The sequence below is a fragment of the Cyprinus carpio genome, chromosome A24 (genome assembly GCF_018340385.1).
Source record: "Cyprinus carpio isolate SPL01 chromosome A24, ASM1834038v1, whole genome shotgun sequence".
In the NCBI taxonomy this organism is placed as follows: domain Eukaryota; kingdom Metazoa; phylum Chordata; class Actinopteri; order Cypriniformes; family Cyprinidae; genus Cyprinus; species Cyprinus carpio.
Window position 1 is genome coordinate 24,699,229 of NC_056595.1, and position 14,373 is coordinate 24,713,601.

Sequence of the window (14,373 nt, forward strand, 5' to 3'; positions counted from 1 at the left end):
GGCCGTAAATCTGGCAAATCAGATTAAACGTCACGCCGCTTTACAACAGTGGACAGCCCCAGAAAGTTGCTGTCTCACACAGACCTCCATCAAAACCTGCTCAGCACTCTCACATCCCCTCAGTACAGCCGGCACGTTCACGTTCACTGACGTGGTCGGGATCCGGGATTATGACAAGCTATTATTCCACACAGTGCTAATTATTCACACGGATATTCACAAAGACATGAGCAGCGGGCGTGTTTATTTAACAAATTATTTATCTGATATAAATCTGATGAAATGTGACACGGATGGTTAATTCTCAGCCCCCCCCCGCCAGCAAAATTATAAAATTATATATATATATATATATATAGCATATATATATATATATATATATAAATAAAGACCCTTTTAGATTAATTTTTTTTTTTTATATCCTTTTTTTTAAAAAAATAATTAAGAAATAACATATAGAAATTTATGTTAATGCCTAAATTTAAGATTTATTTATTGGAATTACACATTTTAAGCATAAACAATTATTAAAAGAAACTTAATGTAGTTTGCTTTTTATCATATTTTAAAAACCATGTGGATTTATAAATAAAATAAAATAAAATAGAATTAAATAGAATTAAATTAAATTAAATTAAATAATAAAATAAAATAAAATTAAAATAAGATTAAATTACAATTAAATTAAAATTAAATTTGATTAATTAAATTAAAAAAAAACAAAAATTAAATTAATTTAATAAAATAGTTAATAATAATTAACCTTATTTTAATTAATTAATTAATTATTTATTTATTAATTTATTGTAAGTTAGTTAGTTATTAGTTGTAGTTTCATTTATGTTTGACTGACAAATATGAATCAATTATTATTAGTTTGTTAAATCTGAGGAATATAAATGGACGGAAAATAATGTAGCCATTAATATTTTTCTATATATTATTAAATAAATAATCTCTATTTATTGTATTTTAATACACACACACACACACACACACACACACACACACACACATATTACATATGTATGTGTGTGTGCATGTATATTAATAAATATTAGAAGTAGAAGTAGTGAAAATCTATATATTATTTACTTAGATTTTGGGGTGAAGCGTGACCTGTAGGCATGTTCTTAACAGCTTTTCTGAGGTTTGCTGTTAAATCCGCACTTCTCTGATGCATTTGATCCAGCTTTTAATAATGTTCATGTTTTATAAATGACATTTATAGTGCTTTGACACTCGGAGTTCTGCATAAATGCCAGTCGCCAAAGGCCATTCATAAATCACCACGGACAGAGCGGCGGCGCGCTTTGCTTGGTTTCTGATCTGAGGTCAGTGACGTGACGGATGCTGTGTTTCCACGGTAACCAGGTGGTGGTGAACGCTCTGATCGGCGCGATCCCGTCCATCATGAACGTGCTGCTGGTGTGTCTGATCTTCTGGCTGATCTTCAGCATCATGGGAGTCAATCTGTTCGCCGGGAAGTTCGGCCGCTGCGTCAACCGCACCGGCTTCATCTTCAACTCCTCCTTCATCAACAACAAGAGCGAGTTGTGCTTGGAGATGAACAGCATCTGTTCCTCAAACTGGACCAAATTCAAGGTCAACTTCGACAACGTGGGCGCCGGGTACCTCGCGCTGCTGCAAGTGGTGAGGCTCTGCTTCTGTTCCTCAAACACTTTAGGATGCTGATAAACTAATTAAATATTGCTTGTTGCAGCTAGCTATTTTAACCATGTTCATACTTTTTAGTTGTGAACAAATTTATACTGATTCTAATCCATTTGAATGAGTGCATTGTGAGAATTTAAATAAAACCAAATAGCTGTAAGTAGTTAAGAATAAACTATGACAATTTTATTTATTTATTTATTTATTTATTTTCCATCTAATGGTAGAAATCTGACCTGTTTCATTTATGTATGACTGGCAAATATACATCACATTAATTATTACTTTAGAAACTTTATATGCATTTTAAATAAATCTTAAATTTAGGCATTCATATTTTATTTTATATCTCGTGTCAAATTTTTGTATGTTATTATTTTTCCATATTATTAATAATAATTGTATTACTTATAATTGTAGCATTAAGTTACTATTCTATTTACTTATTTATTTTTATTTATTTATTTTACTAGAATTTGAGGGAATTTGAAGATAGTGCTTTATTGCTCCTAAAAACAGATTTATAAAAAAAATTATGTACTGGAAACTTTATATGCAGTTCAAATAAATAAACCTTAAATTTAAGCATTAATAGTATATATATATATATATATATATGTATGTATTTTTTTTATGTAGCAGTTAGTAGAAAATGGCAACATCCACAAATTGTCATTTTATTATTATTATTGTTAACTAAAACTAAAACCATTAAAAAAGTTAATTACAATTGAAGTAAAATAAAAAAAGATTTTTTTTCAATGATATATATATTATACTATATAATTTTTTATATATCATTGAAAAAAATATGTAAAAAAAAATAAAAAAAAAAAAAGAAAAAAAAAAAAAAAAAAAAAAAAAAAAAAATATATTATAATATATATATATATATATATACTATATATATATATATATTTCATATATTATATTCTATATATATATTGTATATATATTATATTATGCCCCTATCATTATTATGTTATTCATTTTTTAAAAACTTGAGGGGAGGGTTTTTTATGATTATTTTGGGGGCCATTTTGTCATGAAAGGTACTGTTTTTATTGCCCCTAACATAACTTCTATATATATATATATTATTATTCTTTTTATTATTATTATTTTTTTGTAATTTTTTTTTTTTTTTACTGGAAACTTTATATGCAATTTAAAATAAATCTTATTTTTAGCAATTACTATTTTATTTTTTGTTTTTATTTTTTATTTATTTGGTGTTGTATCTTTCTATATATCTTAGGATTAAATTTTTTTCTTTTTTTTTTTTCTGCTTTTTTTTTTATGTTCTGCTGGAGACGTGGGCACCGGTAACCTTTCACTCCCCCATCCCCTCACCCCTATCCCTCAGATTTCTGCACAGTTTTATGTTCTGCTGGAGACGTGGGCACTGGTAACCTTGCACTGCTTCAGCTGCTGAGCTTTAGCTTTAGTTTCTCGCTCCTTTTCCTTCCCGCCGCTGCCCACCTCCGTCTGTCCGAGAGCGAGTCAGTGCAAGCCATATTTTTAGCCGCCGCTGCTTCCATTATACTGAAGTTTGTGCTCAGCAAGAGCGAACGCACTTCATTCTTCGTTTCAACTTAGTTGATGCGGTAACCTAGCAACAAGTCACTCAGCTCCTTTCCATCACCTTCTTGTGACTTCATCCAGTACAAACCTTTCATTTACATCTTGAAATAGTCCTTCACAGAGGCCTGTAATTACTGCTAACTTCGGTGAAAAGACCAACCGTAGTGATTTCTGGCACTTGCTGCTTTGAACGTGAGCCGCCGTCATTCATTCATTCATTCATTCATTCGTTCGTTCATTCGTTCATTCATTCATTCATTCATTCGTTCGTTCATCAGCTGTCCAGCTTCATTCACAGCAAGTCCAGATTTGCCCAGTCACTACTTAAATTAGCTTTATTTTGTTTTTATTTTATTTTTGTTTTTATTTATTTATTTTTTTTTAAATCTTATTCTTAAGAAATACAGTATTTGTGGCTTTTTCTGTTACAATAGAAAATTAATATTATTAATATTATCAATTATATTTCTAATTGATGTTTTTGTTGTAATGTTTTTTTGTTTGTTTGTTTGTTCGTTTTATTTTTGTATTGAAATGCAGAAAAACAATATAAGTGATTAAAAATTATATATATATAAAAAATATTAAAAAAATAATTTATTAATTAAAAAATATATATACACATTTCATGTGGTAAAATTTAATTCATATCATTTAAAAAAAAAAAAAGTATATATATTTTTTATTATAATAATATTATTTTAATTTATATTAATACTAATACTTTTTTATTTTGTTTTGTTTTTACAGATTGACTTTTGTTATATTTTTTATCAGCTTCTATTTTTATATATCTGTACGGCTTTTATTCATTTTTATTTAAGTTTTAACTATTTTAGTAAGTTTTAATTTTCTATAGATTGTCATTTTTAGTAATTACTTTTTTTAAATAAATCAATATAGCTTTAATTACTTTTTGTTTCAGTTTTAGTTATTTTAGTAATTTTTAAATAATTTTCAGTTACTTCTCTCAATGTATTAGTTACTGTTAGTTATTAGTTAGTTAAAATTTTATTTCAGTTTGTTTTTACAATTAACGTTCGTCCTTTTTATTAGTAACTGTTTTAATTTTTTAGTATAGTTTTTATTAATATTTGTTTTATAAATTTTTCCTCTCAGTTTTAGTCATTTCGTTAAGTTTTATTTATTTACTAAAATTTTTTACTTTGACTTTAGCCATTTTTTATTAATAACTGTTTTTTTTTTGTTTGTTTATTTGTTTTACGTCTATATTATTAATTTATTTTCCCTGTTTTAGTTATTTTATTAAGTTTTATTTATTTAAAGTTTTATTAAGGTTTTTTTTTTTTCAGATTGACTTTTTAGTATTTAATGTTTCTTCCTTTGTTTTTTGTGTTTAAATATGTCTGTATATGTCTATATATTTCGGATTTTATATTATATTTTATTCATTTTAGTACGTTTTAAGTACAAATTGACTGAATCTCATCAAAGAAGTTCAATTTCCAGAACATTAATCTGAAGACTGGATAAAACCAGAATACAGAATTAAAAGTTCAAATAGTAAGACCTTAAGAAATGCCAGAAAGAATCGAAACTTTTGAACGAGAATTTTGTGCTGTTTCACAATTCGGACATCTGAACTGCATTTAAGTGCATATAATAAACTGTGGAGCTCATGCTCTCATGTAACATATGTATTTTTTCCTTCTCAAGGCCACTTTTAAGGGCTGGATGGAGATCATGTACGCCGCGGTCGACTCACGATCTGTAAGCAAAATCGTTTTGAGTTCATAAAACCAGATTGGATCCCGTACAAACGCACTGTTTGCTAATTCCAGCGTCTATAATCTACTGAAACAGGTGGAAGAGCAGCCCATTAAAGAGAACAGCCTGTACATGTACCTGTACTTCGTCATCTTCATCATCTTCGGCTCCTTCTTCACGCTCAATCTCTTCATCGGTGTCATCATTGACAATTTCAATCAACAGAAGCGAAAGATAAGTATTAAAACCACAGGAATCAGGAGCATGAAGGGTGTGAATGTGATGGTGACGGGAGAGTTTCTCTGTACTTAGGAGGACAGGACATCTTCATGACAGAAGAGCAGAAGAAATATTATAACGCCATGAAGAAACTGGGAACCAAGAAACCTCAGAAACCCATCCCAAGGCCTACTGTGAGTATTCAACGGGTTTCTGATCAAAACGAGCCAATGAGATCTCATTAAATCAATCTGAATCTTCTTGGACGGATTGTTTTCTTCTCAGAACTCGATCCAAGGATTCTTCTTCGACTTGGTGTCCAAACAAGCCTTTGACATCATGATAATGCTGCTGATCATCCTGAACATGGTGACGATGATGGTGGAGACGGACGAACAGTCTCCCAGCATCGAGTACATCCTCTACTACGTCAACCTGGCCTTCATCGTCGTCTTCACCACCGAGTGCATCATCAAACTCATCGCCCTGCGCTGCTACTTCTTCACCGTCAGCTGGAACATCTTCGACTTTGTGGTTGTCATCCTCTCCATTGTGGGTAAGGGGTTAATACTGTAATCTGCACTACTACAAATCAGTAAAACTAATGAAATATTTCTTTAAGGTTCATCACCAGCAAGGGCAGGTCAGCGACAAAGAAAATCTTTCATAAAAAAAAAAAAAAAAATATATATATATATATATATATATATATGTGTGTATATATTAAACTGTGTTTAGTCATTATAAGTTAACTAGGTTATTAAACTTATAAATAATATTAAAATGTATTTTACAACTATAAATATTTTTTGTACAATTTTCATGTCACCCATGCTTGTTCAACTTCGTTAAAATTGACATTTAAATATTTTTTTTAATATATATAAATATAAATATACAAAATATAAATTTATTTTTTAAATATATTTTAATTATTAAGCTGAAACTGTCATTTTTAATTATAATTCAGTATTTTTTTATGTATTTTTCGTGCCACCCATACTTTTTAAGTCTGATCTGTATTTTAATTACTAAGCTGAAAAAGTGTTTTTCTACACTGTTTTTAATAACTATAAGTTTTTTTTATACATTTTTCATGTTTCCTATAATATATATATATATATATATATTTAATATATTTTATTATTTTTAATAACTGTTTAAATTTTTATAAAAAAAAAAAAAAAAAAAATATATATATATATATATATATATATATATATATATATAAAAAATGGTCAAAATAAATAATTAAATGAATAATAATAAAAACAATAACGCCACCCATACTTGTTCAACTTGAAAACGTTATTTATTTATTTATGTATTTATTTATTTATTATTATTATTATTATTATTAAAAAAATAACAATTTAAAAAAAAATAAATAAAATTTAATAAAAAAAAATTTAGCTTAAATAAATAAAAAAATCTTGAAATGAGTTTTCTTTTTCTATTTAAATAAATAAATATTAAAAAAAATTTAAACCCACCTCTTTTCCACTTTTTTCAAAATAATTAATTAATCGTCTATTAAATCGTAGATTAAACTGTGTAATATCTCTCTTTGTAATAAACAGTAACTTTACCGTGTGGCATTACATATCTAGATCTAAAGACATTCAATGCAATTTTGTAGCACTTCACCTCCTAATAAACAGACAGCGGATGTTTCAGTGACACAGCGAGGAGATTTTGAGAACAGACCCTGATGAGAGAAAGAGGAAGGCCAGAAGGGTTAACAGGCGCGGAGCGGACGTCCCGGAGAAAAGGGGAGATCGTTAAGGTGAAGGTAGTTTGGGTAATCAGGGCTGTCAGCTCCGGTGATTGGTCAGTGATTGAGCTTTCAGTCCGAGCTAAAAGCCTGACGTGGTTTCGTGCCGCGACCCCCTTCTTCCGTCTGTATCTCAACAAGGTTAAAAGCTTAAAGACGCGCCGTCGCAAATGTAAAAACCAGCCATTTAACTCTTAAGTGGGACAGACTCTTCAATAACTCAAGGCTGGTTATGGTCAGTAATTGGTCTGGCCGAAATGTGGCGTCTGGATTCTGGTGGTCATTGACTCAAATGAATAGTTCATGTTTTTCCCGAAACCACATGCTGTTAATTTTTTCATGGATTACAAAAAGTATCTTCTCATAATTATTTTCCACGCAGCAACTGTTTCTCAGCTCTCAAAAGCAACTCAGCTCCAGTATTTGATGTTCTTGATGCGGTTCTGGATGCCAAAAAATATTAAAAGATACTTTTTCTTTTTTAATTTTCAATGTCAAAATAATTGATACAGCATATTGAATCAAAGAAGGTGAGATGTACTGTTCACGAGTAAAACGCAATTTAATTTTCAGCATGACGCTCCAGGTTTAAAAGTGAAGAGGTAAGATGTAAGTTGCTAAATATTTATTGTTTTTAGTAAAACGATAATATCCAGTAATGCAAATTATGCAACTTTGTCAAATTTTACTATATTGAATTGAAAATTCAGGTTATCATTTACGTGATTCGTGTAATTTGTAACACTGTTGTTTTAGTATCATTGTATTAGTATCATTATCATAGTTTAAATTAATATTTTGAATTAGATTTTGCTTCTAATTTAATAGTAATTTTGTTGCGTTTATATATATATATACATATATAAATTGTTTTGTACATAAAGTTAATTTAAATGAAAAAGAAGAATGTTGTCTCGGCAACCAGGATTAATATAGTAAAATAAAACTGAAACTAAAACCAAAAATAAATAAATAAATAATAAAATATATTTATTTATTTCAGCTAGTTTTAATTTAGTTTCTTGATGTACTAATATTACTAAAACTAAAACTGAAATAAAAATGAAAAATGACAAATAAAATGACAAAAACACAACAAAATAATCATTTTGACTAAAATAAAATTACAACAAAATATAAAAAAATTATTAAAAATAGGAATAAAAACTTTTTACTATTTAAATATTAAAAGTATCTTAATAATACTAAAATAACACTGTTGGCAACCAGCTGGAGAAAGTTATTTATTTTATTTCAAGTAATGAAAAAAATAATTTCCATGTTTTTTCAGTTTACTGTAATAGCCCTGATTACTAACTGAATATAACATGATTATATTAAATTAAATTAATTAATGGAGCCATAGGCAATTAAGAGCAAACTTTAAATTGTTTGAAATACATATGTTTTACAAATAGTTCCAATAGGTTACTTTGCATTAAATTCACGCTCATTTCTTTCTATATTAAAAAAAACCATCATACCACCATATATATGATTTAAGTGCTGTATTCCCAGTTTCGAAAGCACAGACCCAAATTAAAGCCATTATTGCATTGAAATCCCTTCCACCAAAGCTCTAAAAACTGGTGGGTGTTGTTTTATGGAAAAGAGCAGCATTAAGGTGCTGTTTTCACTTTGTGAACTCAAATGAGAAAACTCTAATAAGTCTCTTTCTCGTTCCAGGTATCGTTCTCGCAGACATCATCGAGAAGTACTTCGTCTCGCCCACACTCTTCCGCGTCATCCGCTTGGCTCGAATCGGACGAATCCTTCGGCTCATCCGCGGCGCGAAAGGAATCCGGACGTTGCTTTTTGCTTTAATGATGTCTCTCCCGGCGTTGTTCAACATCGGCCTCCTGCTGTTCCTCGTCATGTTCATCTACGCCATCTTCGGCATGGCCAACTTCGCCTACGTCAAGAGGCAAGCCGGCATCGACGACATGTTCAACTTCGAAACGTTCGGAAACAGCATGATCTGCCTCTTCCAGATCACAACGTCGGCCGGATGGGACAATCTGCTCAGTCCGATCCTCAACAACTCTCCGGAAGAGTGCGACCCGAATGTTCCTCACACCGGGACGAACGTTCGCGGAAACTGCGGGAATCCTTCGGTGGGCATCACGTTCTTCGTAACCTACATAATCATTTCGTTTCTCATCGTGGTCAACATGTACATCGCGATTATACTGGAGAACTTCAGCGTGGCCACCGAGGAGAGCACGGAGCCGCTGAGCGAGGACGACTTCGAGATGTTCTACGAAGTCTGGGAGAAGTTCGATCAGGAAGCGACGCAGTTCATCGAATACTCCAAACTCTCGGATTTCGCCGACTCGCTCTCCGAGCCGCTGCGCATCACCAAACCCAACAAAATCAAACTGATTTCCATGGACCTTCCGATGGTGAGCGGCGATAAGATCCATTGTTTGGACATCCTCTTCGCGTTCACCAAACGCGTTCTTGGAGAGTCGGACGAAATGGACGCTTTAAAGCAACAAATGGAAGAGAAGTTCATGATGGCGAACCCGTCCAAGATCTCCTACGAGCCGATCACGACGACGCTTCGGCGCAAGCAAGAGGAAGTTTCCGCCATCATGATCCAGCGCTCGTATCGGAGGCATCTAATGCGGCGCCAGCTGAAACAAGCATCGCTACTTTATCGTCAACTCAACATGACAGACGCCGACAAAGACGGCGACAGTTCGCCAGAGAACGAAGGACTTATAGTTGCGATGATAATGGAGAACTACGGCGCCGAGGCCGAAGTTACGGAAACGCTCTCGGCTACTTCGTGTCCGCCATCGTACGACAGCGTCACGCGAGTGACTCCCGAGCTTTTTCACGCTCTAATCCCAGACGCCGCGAACACGGACCTGAGCGAGCCTTTGACAGACCGAGATCGCGAGACGTTTCTGTGACGACGGACGTCGTTTCCTTTTGTTTACCGAATGTAACATAGACACAAAATCCTGCGGTTGTGCATCAGAGGTTTTTGTAGACAAAAAAAACTCTTATTTCTCTTGTGGCTCACGTCTGTTTGGATATACAAGGGGAAAGTGTCACACCGAACATGCACACCTTCACAGTTTGAATGCATGAATGAGATCCGTAGTCGCAGTTGTAGAGGATGTAATCATCGTATATTAGACTGAAAGCAACACATTTTAAACAAAGCGTCTGCCAGACCGAGGTCTTACTTAAAACAGCGTGATTCCTTTTAAGATTTGAGATGACGTAGAAGAATCTTAGCGGTGCATCCATGTAAACGTTATCGACCTGTCGTAGGTTCATACTTCACCCCATTTTTGAAAGCATGATGATTACCTCTTTCTTTAGCGATGAAAAGGCAGTGGTTTAGCCTGAGTATTTGCACTTTTTTTGTTTGTTTTGCCATTTCTTATGACGTTTCGCTCAATGCCATCACAAGGTGCAGACATCAAGACTAGTAAAAGACAATCAGACATGCACCAGAAATGGTCACTTGCTAAAAACCTGTCTAGCGAACTATTGCACATGCTTCCGTTCAAACGCGCCACACATTTGTTTCTATTGTGAAGTATTTATTTTGCATGTGGAAACTGCATGGTATGGAGGGGTAACAAGAACACTGAGAATAATTGTTTTGCACACTATATGCTCAGCAATAATTTGCTACATTTAGGAATAACATTAATGATACTTATTGGAGTTGAAAACGTGTCAAAGTTTCTACTGTAACGGCCTCCAGCTGTAACTGTGGCTTATATGACTAGTGAAGATTATAGCACACGTGTTTTTCTATCTCGGGTTGGCAGGTTTGGTGAAGGGCTGTTTTATGTAGCAATAGATCCCAAGTGTGCCTGCTAGAACTAAATCCTGTGTTTATAATTCATCTTTCTTCATGCATTTGTTTTGGTTTTTGTAAATCGTTCGCAGACTCACCACAAATACCATCAAACGCAAACCGTTCCATTGGCGTGCTTTGACACATATTCGCTTATGGTGGTTTCTATCCCAGTACTTATTTGTAGAGATAAATAATATGACATCTAAACAAAACATTCTGCAATGCTGTATGTTAGTGGTACAAAATGTATTGTATGAAACTACAAGGGAATCGTCCACTTGGATAATCAATGTTATTACTACAATATTACAATGTTATTACTAGTTCGTCTAAATCAATTGAGATGCAAGCAAACCTTCAAATTAAATTGACATGAGGCTGCTTTAATACACTAATAACCTCGTTTTAAAACCTGAACATTCATTACCTTCACATGCACAAGTGTGTGTTTCTGTCGTGTTGTGATGAATGAACTGTAAATAAGCATCAGATGTCATTGTGTACATTTACAGGAAATCTAATACGTGACCTGTGCAAACTACATTTACAGGCTTAAAAAACCACAGAGGCTAAAATAGACTCAAGCTCGGTTAATTGCTAATACAATTATTCTGATATGAGCGTCACTGAAGGGCGCCGATGCAAAGCTGTATCTTCTCAGATCAAGGTTTGTTTGCATTACATTTGAACACTTTTGGACCTTATTTAGGCTGGATACCATAATTAATTTGATGAAAATGAGGCTGTGAGGGCAACAACCCATGAAAATAATTTTTAAAATGATCTAGAAATCAACTCGGTATAATACATTGAGGCTTCTTAATAAACGACACTGAGTTTCTGGGTTCCTTTGAAATGCATTTGATAGATAGTTGATAATAGAAATTATTTACTTTAGAAATTTTAACCATTGAACAGATCAAATATTCCTTACACTGGGGGAAAATGGATTAGAAAAAGTAAATTTCACAAAAAAAATATTACAAAGAAAAGGCAAGTAACATTGAATTAAATGTGAATTTTTTAAAGTAGATTATAAAATGTACTCCGATAACCTTTATTTGCAACTTAAAAAAAAAAAAAAAAAATTAATTTAATTTGCATCAGTTTAAATACGGCATTCATTGGCAAAAGCTTAAATATAATAAATATAACCCATCTAATTTGGGTTTTAACCGATTTGCCTGAAAGAAAAAAAACACTGCATGTTTAATGTAATGTTTAAAACCGACATTTCTATCCATAAAATCACATTTTATTTACCGTTGAAGTAGAAAGTGTCTGTTTTTTTACTCCTAAGTTGAACATTAAATCAAAATCGCCCTAAAATCAATGTTTCTGGTTTTGTGAATGATTCATCTGACAATATTATAAAAAACAAACATTTTATTTCAATAATCATTCGAAAAACTTTCCTTTAACGCTGATAGGATCAATGTAACCATCCAATCATTGTGTTTTGCTCACATTACAGAAGGAAAATGGATTGCAAATGCAGTTTCATGTTGACTTCAAAAATGGCTTCAAATGGAAACACAAATAAAAACACTGAGGAGCGAGTTATTTCTGGACATAATTAGCAACATCTGGACTGTGTGTGATGAACTGCCTTTGGTCAAACTCTATTTGCACAGGAGAGGAGCCATACATTTCTCTGAAGGTTTTGTGTTGGTGTTTGTGAGATGTGCTCATGCATGCAGTGCTGCTTTTCCATGGCGAGGCTGGGGCCGTGGTTTGGCTTCTTGACGTGATGCTTTCGGACGGCTCTTTTGTCGTGGAAGCGCGGCAGATTTGCTGTGACTTCGGCCTCCTTCTGTTCAGCTCACTTCTCTCTCCTCATCCAACAAAGCCAAAGAGTCTTTCTGATTACTGCAGAACGAGTCGTGACGCTCGGAATAAAGCACACGGGCTCCGTTTCAAACCCTAGTGAGTCTACATAGGCAGCTGCCTATTAAGGGTGATTCTGAACGCTCTAGTTACTGTAACTCGAATAATGTTGCTTGTACAAAAAGTACTTCAATAATACATTAGATTCATTAGATTTGACTATATATGTATTTTTCACTATTTTTGCAGTGCATTTTAGGTCTGTCTTTTTTGTAGAAGGTTTTGAAACATTTGTGTTTGAATTGCATTTTAATTTCTATGCACTTGGATCGCACAGTTTTCACACGAACAAACTAAAGTTGATGTGATGCATAAAAAAAGTCATTTTCACATAGAGATTGCTATTAAATTAAATTGCTAATAATTGCAAAGAAATTGCAAGTAACACATTCAGTTAAAAGTTAAAGTAATAGTAGAAAAACTGGAATATTGTTTTCTTGTAAATTATTATTTTTTTATATATACATTTTATACATTTATTTTAACTGAATTAATATCACTTGCTCCACGGTTAGCCATATTTTAACTGTATACATATTTTTTAAATAGATTTTTTTTTTCACAATGAAGATTCTAAGCAAATTAATTTTGAAATATGATTATTTAAAATCAAATAGATGCAATTAGTTAAACATGATTATGTTTGTGTGTATTTTGAGTGCAGAACTGTTTCATGTGATTATTTGAAATCAGATGTAAATAGTTGATACATATATTAATAATATAGAATTTAACCATGTTTATACACAATTTTCACTATGAACAGATTTATTCAGATTCTAAATGCACTTCAGAAATATGATTATTTAAATAAAATAGGTGCAAATAATTTATAAAATATGCTTTTTTGTTGTTTTTTGTTTTTTTGAAGTGCAGAAATTTTCATGACTGATAAATATTCATCACTTTTTTAATGTATATCTCTGTAATCCAATTGCATGGAAATTTTAAATGCAATTCAAATATAAAAATCTTCAATTTAAGCATCAATATTTGCTGTTAATAATGCTGTCTATGAAGGCCGCTCACATGTTTTCAGGAGTTCATATCATCTGATGTAATATTCACTGCATCCTCAGAAGACAAAAGATGCAAAAAAAATGTCAAATGCACAACATTTCAAATCTTTCGAAAGTGAGATTTACTTCATTAGGAGGCTCTAAAATAAACGTCCGTCTGACGGGATTTCATTAAGTATTTTCTTCATCAACAACAATAACATTTCCTTCATCTTCAACATTTCAGAGATGATTTAAAGGGAAATCTGTGGGATGTAAACATGTGAAATGAAGCTGAGAGTACCAAACTATTATCACTCGCTGAAAGCATCACATTAAGTGTAATATTTAATTAACAAACACCAAATGCAAGTGAAGGATGAAGGATGCACTGAAATCCTGTCATTAAATCTTCTGATTGGATCCCGTGTGTTAACGAATGTACCTCACATATCTCTGTCATCCATTGTCTTTCTTTTCTTTTCATGCATTGATGCTGAAGTTCTGAATATGATATGATTCATGCAGTATGTATTTTATCAGCCACAAATTAAGCACAGGGAAATTTTTCTATCTACTGTTCGTTTCGAAACAACACCAATTTGTGCAATACAAGAGCATATGTCAGATATGGTAATTAAAAGGCATATTTTATCTATGCTTTATATATATATATATATATA

The 14,373-nt window shown here is 32.3% G+C and overlaps 1 protein-coding gene across 1 annotated transcript in view; it reads left to right on the forward strand.

Annotated features, from left to right (window-relative positions):
• LOC109074410 (sodium channel protein type 2 subunit alpha-like) overlaps nucleotides 1–13,193 on the forward strand; it is an 82,147-nt gene extending 68,954 nt beyond the window's left edge. Inside the window, 6 exon segments of the mRNA XM_042714844.1 lie at nucleotides 1,375–1,653; nucleotides 4,936–4,989; nucleotides 5,083–5,220; nucleotides 5,295–5,399; nucleotides 5,491–5,761; nucleotides 8,666–13,193. Of these exon segments, the coding sequence (XP_042570778.1) occupies nucleotides 1,375–1,653; nucleotides 4,936–4,989; nucleotides 5,083–5,220; nucleotides 5,295–5,399; nucleotides 5,491–5,761; nucleotides 8,666–9,897 (2,079 nt within the window). The 3' untranslated portion in view covers nucleotides 9,898–13,193.
• The last annotated feature ends 1,180 nt before the right edge of the window (nucleotides 13,194–14,373 follow it).